Source organism: Zonotrichia albicollis, chromosome 8 (assembly GCF_047830755.1).
Source record: "Zonotrichia albicollis isolate bZonAlb1 chromosome 8, bZonAlb1.hap1, whole genome shotgun sequence".
In the NCBI taxonomy this organism is placed as follows: Eukaryota; Metazoa; Chordata; class Aves; order Passeriformes; family Passerellidae; genus Zonotrichia; species Zonotrichia albicollis.
In genome coordinates this window covers 6,402,893-6,410,280 of record NC_133826.1, presented here as the reverse complement: position 1 = coordinate 6,410,280, position 7,388 = coordinate 6,402,893, and the positions used below count along the sequence as shown (strand labels likewise).

At 42.5% G+C, this 7,388-nt stretch overlaps 1 protein-coding gene across 2 annotated transcripts in view; it reads right to left on the bottom strand.

The window, feature by feature from the left end:
* Window positions 1-979: 979 nt before the first annotated feature.
* The window catches only part of RAB3B (RAB3B, member RAS oncogene family), a 52,297-nt gene continuing 45,888 nt past the window's right edge, over window positions 980-7,388 (bottom strand). For both annotated transcript variants that reach the window (XM_074545802.1, XM_074545803.1), the window contains 2 exons: window positions 5,572-5,696; window positions 980-2,104 (listed from right to left, as the gene is read on the bottom strand). In XM_074545802.1, the coding sequence (XP_074401903.1) occupies window positions 1,917-2,104; window positions 5,572-5,696 (313 nt within the window). In that variant the 3' untranslated portion in view covers window positions 980-1,916. The remainder of the gene's footprint in view (window positions 2,105-5,571; window positions 5,697-7,388) is intronic.

The following is a 7,388-nucleotide window of genomic DNA, read 5'->3' as shown; positions in this document are numbered from 1 at the left end:
ATTTTATTGCTAATTATACAAGTTGCCCTATATGTTATGTTAGAACATAACACTATGCATTTATTGGCCAAATAATCCTTCTCCTCACTGTTCTAAACCTGCATAGTGATTCCAGATTGCTCGGTTCAAAGACCATCACCTGTCAAAGATCAATGTAGTTTGATGGATTTTTAAAGCATTAAAAAGACTGGAGGACTCCTAACTCAATAAATGCAGCTGACACAAGCTCTCTGGCCACACCCAGTGAGTACATTTCTCTTTATTTTGCAGTTTCAGGAGTTTAGATACAACAAGCACAGTCCCAGCACTGCACAAATCACACTCTCAGCACGAGATCACACACACCCCCAACACGTCACAGTAGAGATTCCCAAAAGCAACAGACAGAGGGATCAAGCCTTTAGCACAATGAGCTCAAACCACTCCAAAAAAGTTGCACTTTTGTCCAGAAATTTGTGCTTTTCTTCTTAGAGCTACTACACTTTGAGACACAGCAGAAGGAAATTACAAAAGCACTCAGTGGTGTCATGATCCAACACACTACAGGGCAGTGGGCAGGCACTCCACTCCTGCTCCTGGCACCAGCAAGTCCCCCCAGTCAGACATCACAGACCAAAGGTAAAAACTTTCCAGAATTTTCCCTCTTAAGACAACCAACTTCTCTCCATGTCCACTCAGTTTTAAAATGTTGCCTCCCTTCAAAGCCACAAAAAGTTGACAGAATAACAGGATGTCTTTGCCACGTTTCATTTGCAGTTGTGTTTTATTAGTCACTCTTACTTTTCTGAAATTATACTTTGTGCTCGAATCTGAACCCAGAAAATCTAGCCCCCCACACACCCATCTAGAACAAGATTAAAAAAAATAAATCAACAACAAAATGCAGAAAGATAATCTAATAATATTGGCACAAATACCTGCCAACACTCACATTTTGGTTTGTGATATTTTTATCTCTCTCAGACAGTGCTGTTCCATATCTTACATGTTTTTGCCTCCAACCAAGCATTCAGCAGCCAACTCTCCTTTTCCTTCATCCTGCAAGCAGCTGATGAGAGAAGATCCAGCCTGGAGAGGTAAAACTACAGGATACAGGGGAAAGGCTGCAGGACAGAGAGATTCTGGGCAGAGGACTGGGGACAGGAATGTGCTGAACACAGCAACACCCCCAGCACTCTGCAAGCCGTGCTGAGAAGTTTGGAGGCAAGGGCAGCCCCTGGAAGGGCTCTCACTCCTTCCCTCAGCACCAGCCAAAGCACAGGGAAGGCAGCACAGGGATGCTGCAAGGCCTCCTCCTCCTCCCCAGCCTGGCAGCTTTGATTCCTCCCTGTGTTCTTCATCTCTTTAGAGGCTTGACACAAAATCCAGCCCCTTCCTCTTCATGCTGTCAGACAGAAATGCTCTGTTTTCTGCTCCTTCCCACAAAAAAAACCTGAGGTCCATGTCTGGAGGACAGCAACAATTCTCAAAATATCTGGGGATTTATTTGTTTATGTTTTTTAAAAAAGCATATTCTTGCTTTATAAGAGATTTCCCCCTGTCTGCTCTTAGACCTGATCCCCTCTAACTGGTTTTTGTGCTTTCTGCTGTTCTTGACAAAAACATTCTTTCTGCAATAGAGTAATTTAGAATTTAAAAATGCAACATTCTCTGTAGAAATAACATTTGCATCACTACACAATTATTATTCTTCAGTGTAACTCACATTCACACGAGGTGCACTTACAATATTTTTTTCAGATTATTAAATTATTGAATGAGGAAATATATAATATTAACACTCCAGCACATTAAACAAACATACCAGTTTCCTACAACAGACACTTCTGCCTCTGGACTACATGATAATGCACCACCACAAATGAAAAGATAAAATTTAATCAGGGGACAAGGACATTTCTGAGTGTGAAAGGTCACTAGCACGAGCAGTTCTGCTGTGAAGGGGGAGGGTTGTCTGTGAGCCTCATGCTCCTTCCAGAGGTGCCCCTGGAATTGTCTGATTCTATGCTCTCTGACATCTTCTCACAGATTATATCCACCAGACGCTCAAACACCTGCCTCACGTTGATGTTTTCTTTGGCACTGGCCTCAAAATAGTCAAAACCTGGGGAAAAAGGGAACAAAATTATCAACAGAGATGAATGATCAGGATAGGTTTTAAAATATTGGTTTTTTTCAGGATTTACCTGAAGAAAATAAGACATCAGATAATCCTCAAAACCAGTTGATTCCCACAATCTCAGAACAGTGGGCAGAAATACTTTTAAAAGTTATCAAGCTTCTTTAAGAGTGAAAAGGATACATGGGTCCTTCCCATGACCCTGGTCAGCACATCTGCAGGCAAGGGTGAACCCTGGGTAAGGGAGTCAATTCTGCCCCTTTCCTCCAGCTGGTGACCTGCAAGGTGTGGGGACACCAGCAAGGTGTGGGGACACCAACAAGGTGTGTGGGGACACCAGCAAGGTGTGGGGACACCAGCAAGGTCTGGTGTTACCTGGCTTGTGAGGGTTCCTCAGGGTGAGAGAGATAGAGGAGAATCTTGGCTTCATGATCAGAAGGCTGGGTTTATTATTTTATGATATAAAATACATTATGACTGTAGTAATAGGAATAGAGAGACAAGTTCAGAAGCTGCTAAGCTAAGAATAGAATAGGAATCTAAAAACAAGAGAGCTCTCTGTGAATCTGTCCCAGAGAAAACTCAGTCCTGTGATTGGCCCTTAATTGCAAACATGGAACATGAGCCAATCACAGGTGCACCTGCTACATTCCACAGCAGCAGATAATGATTGTTTGCATTCTTCTTCTGGGGCCTCAGCTTCCCAGAAGAGGAAAATTCCTGAAAGAAAGGATTTGTATGAAAGAATGTCCGTGACAGTGTGGGGAACCTCCCTGGGCTCCTCAGGCTCCCCCAAGCCCTGCTGCCCTCTGGCAAGAGCAGAGGACAGAGAGAGAAACAAGATGGGGGTTGCTTTCCTTCTGCTGACCAATTTCTGTCGAAATGCTGCTTGACCCTTTAAACATTGAGCTTTTCTGATTAAAACAAACCAGAGCAGCAAGGCTGGAGTTACACCGAGCAGGGGATGGCACCAGGGGCTGGGGGAGAAGCAGCCTGTGACAGACAGCCCAGCCCTGCCTCAGCAGCAGGAATGCCCTGAACTGTGAAGCTTTTCCTCATCTCCCTCACCCCAGGGGCCTCGAGGGCCAACCAGGCTGTTGTTGTCTTCTGTCAGGTTATTAAATTGCCAGCAGCAAGAGCTGGGGCCCCACGGAGAGTTTATTTTGCAATAAGCTCCGTTCTTGTCGTGCTTCATTCTGGAGATACTCAGCATTGCATCATTTCCCTTTGATTCTGCCACAAACAAAGAGAAAATTGGTCTTAACTGATTAGTGTGCCAGTGCTGGCAGGCTGAGTCACCTCCATGTGGGGGATAAGTAGGTGTCCATGCCATTTGGAGCCTTTTTAAGGTTCATGGGACAAGGGGTGAAGTGATGGTGATGTTTGCTTTGTTAGCAAACAGAGAGAGCTGCCCTGCATCAGATGAGGGTTCTGTCTGCTCCACTTGCTGTTTTGATGATGAATAAAAATGTATATAAAAAGCACAGGGAATCAGAGAACTGCACTTAGATATCTGTTAGTCCAATATTGGCTTGGGTTCTGCTAAACCAATCTGTTTTGGTTCAGTTCACATTCAGGCCAACAACAATTTCTTAATCTGATTAGGGAATTATTTCAATGATGTTAATGTCACTATGCAAATTTAGATAAATATGCTGAGGGATAACCTTTATGTGAATCATTATGATGAATATTAGCACTTTAAGCAGTCAATTGCCAATTAGATTCCTCCCACGTAACTCACAAAATAATTTCATATAATGCTGTACACATTAGCACAGTTACTATAAGGAAAAACTGATCTGAGCAAATCAGATCTATTTTCCAGCTCTTTTAAAAAGGGAGCTTCTTTTGGAAGTTGGGAGGTTACAGAAGAGCAGAGCTGGGACAGCACTCCCCAAAGGCTGCTGGGCTGCCCTGCACTGGGCTGGTTCCTCCAGGGTGAGCTGGACAAGCACCAGGTCAGGGCAGCACTGGGGAATCTTCTGCAAAACAGGTTCCTATTGATGGAATCAGTTGCTATGGTAACCCTGTGTGTGTTTTGAAAGTTTGTATTGAAACAAGGAGATGAATTTTGGGAGGAGAAAAACACTGGAAGTCCAAATTGGGTTGGGAGTTCAAATAAAACTCTCCATTTGCTGCTACATTGGTCTGGACAAAATTTCAGTTACTAGCAGTGTAATTATTGCTGTGAGTTGGGTGGACACACACTCATCCACAACCTTCCTGAGAGTCTGCAAGCCAGGAACCAAGTTTATTCACATTCATATTTTCAAAACCAAATTAAATTCTGATGGGTAAAAAAGAGCCCATAACTGATTTTGCAAACTAACCATATCTTTGTTTGCTTTGCCAATCCTACATGTAAATATTTACTCTGACAATAACAACAATGGTCTAATTTGATATTTGCTTGTTATTTGTTTGGGATGGCAGTGCCTCAAGGCTCCAGCCATGAAGGGGACCCCTTTGTGTGTGCCATATGTAGAATTTACATTTTCAAGGCCACACTTTCAACTACAGCAATGTATGCAGTGTGTCCTAGAACTCAGTACCCCCAGTTTAACAGTTTATTGGGCACCCTCCAATTACTGTTTAAAAATTGAAGACAACACAGGATTTTACAAATTGAGGATGATGGTGATTCCTTTGGGTCTTTAGGTAAGAATCTCTGTTCTTACACACTGAACATTTATACCCACTGTAAGGGTCTCCACTGTTACCTGAATGAAATTTTAGCAGGATTTACTTTGAATTCTTTAAAATAAAACAACAGTATAGTTAAATTTTAACACAGAGCCCTGATTTCATATTAAAAATATCTTACAGGCTATAATAGAAAATGAAAAGTGATAAATAACTTATAAACTAGGAAGAGTGTACTTGGCTCTTCCTTATAAAATTTTCATTGCAATCCCAGCTTCCTCTCAATGGAACTGTTTTGCTTTTTCCCACATCAATAACATAATGTCATTTTCTTACCTGGATAGAGAAGCCTAGTACATTTTTAAAATATGTTTTACTTAATTCTTCAGTTCTGATGTATAAACTTCTTTCTTTTTCATTGTTTAGTTAAAAAAATGCTTCAACAAAAATCAATGTTTGCATTGATTTATAATGAGCACATGGTACTTAGAGACCTGGAGACAGAATTATGTTTATGAAAACTTTTTCTTGTTTCATTCTGCTGAGCTAATAAAAGCTTTTTTATTCAGATAAACTTTATCTTCCTTCCACCTCTAGACACCACCTTTATAAACACAGCAACACTACAAGTATTCTACCAGGTATTCTTGGCCTACTGAGCCAAAAACAGGTGGAATATGAATCTAGAATATACCACATTTCATAGTTGTGGGACCATTCCTGAAGTATTACTGCTGTACAAACTGAAAGGAGCAGAGTATAAAGAAGCAGAGGAAGAAAGGTGGAAAGAAAAGCTTTGCATGTACCCAGCTGATCTGCCAGATGTTTCCCCTTCTCCACAGGAACAATCCTGTCATCCTCCATGTCACATTTGTTTCCAACCAGGATCACTTGTGCATTGTCCCAGGAGTAAGTCTTGATTTGTGTAGCCCTACAGGAGGTCAAAAGAGATTGTTACATTCCATCAGCTGTGCCAAAACATAATCCTGTATTAAATATGAAAACAAATGTATTAATGACACCATCAACATCCCCAGGCTATGTTAGTTAAGGACAAATGAGCAGGCTTACACACAAAGCAAGGATGCAGCCTGTGTAATTCCCAGCACTGCTCCATTTCAGCACTCCTTAACTTTGTGTGACAACAAAGTTTCTTGCTAAGCCTTTGCAAGGGTTTTAAAGATCACAAGATCCAGATAAAAAACTGAATCAAGTGATTTTTGAAGATTAAGGACAAAAAAGGCATTTGGTAAAGCTTATTCTCCTTTGGGTCTCATCTGTCAGAGCAACAACAATCAATTACAGCTCTTAAGGATATTGTCCCATAAAGAAAACCATACAGCAGATGCACACTTCATGCTGGATTTACAACTCCACATATAAGACAGAACAACAATAATTCTCTCATTTTCTGCAGCACATTTTGCTGTAGAGTTTTAGGAACACCATAAGAACAGCTGGAAGTATCAAGGTGTCTTTGATCGAACAGGAAAACTTCATGGAGACTGAAAATCACATAGAAACAACTGCAAAGGGGAAAGAGAAATTTACCAAACTGGGAAGATACGAGATCAGAGCAAGGCTCTGTGAGCTAACAGAACCCAGCAGGACTAAGGGACACCTAGGGCTGGCAGGAGCAGCTGCAAGGCCAGACCAACACGAATTTCAGTGGCACAGGGGTGCAGAGCATGGGAGCTTGGCCAGGAGCACTCAGGGGAACTTGGAGCCTCTCAAGCTTTCTGTGGCTCATGTGCTGAAACTGGAGTGGAGCTCACTGTGGATCCCAGGATCTGACCTTACATTTGGCCTTTTTAGAGGTTTTCCATGACAAAAGAGAATATTCTTTTTGTGCATCCTGAGGGGCCAATCCCCTCCCACCATCCTTGGTGTCCCAGAGCCAGCAGCAGAACATTATTAGCTCGGTAGCATCCACTTTTATCCAACTTTTCAGACCCACACAACCTATTTTATCTCCACCAAGTCAGCTCTGTCTTTGAAGGTTCCCTCCTCCCCAAGGCTATGCCAGAAGCCACACATTCCTCTCCTCCTTCCTCCTCCACTCCCTAACTCACCTTCCCACTCTCTGCCCCACCACCACTCCAGGCAGGACACTGCAGTTTCAGGCAAATCTGCCATTTCCCAGGAGAGCCAGGAATCCACTCAAATTTTACTTCTGTGGAAGTTTCCTTGAACTCCCTTAACAATAAAGCACTCAATTCCTTCTCTTTTGAATGAGCAGCAGCCTCCAGCTCTGATCTACTAATGACAATTTTTAATTAATCTGAGTTGCTTACTTGCTTTTTTCCATGGAAAGCAGCCAGCTGTGTTACTCACAGGTACCAGGGAAAAGGGGGCATTTCATTGTGCAACTTGGCTTGGAGTGCCCTGGAGAACAGGAACCTCAGCCAAGCCCAGCCCCACAGTGCAACATGCAAAAATAAACAAAGACTGTGTGCAATGAAACTTCTTACTCTCCCCGGTGTCCTCCTGGAGAGGATCTCACTCCAATCCCAATTTTAGCTCCTCCAGTCTCACCTTTTTGAGTGTCTCCATGTAGATAAGTCCTGTGAGAGCTAATATGGATCTGTGGTGAGTTTTTGTGGGACTCTGGGGTTTCTCAAGG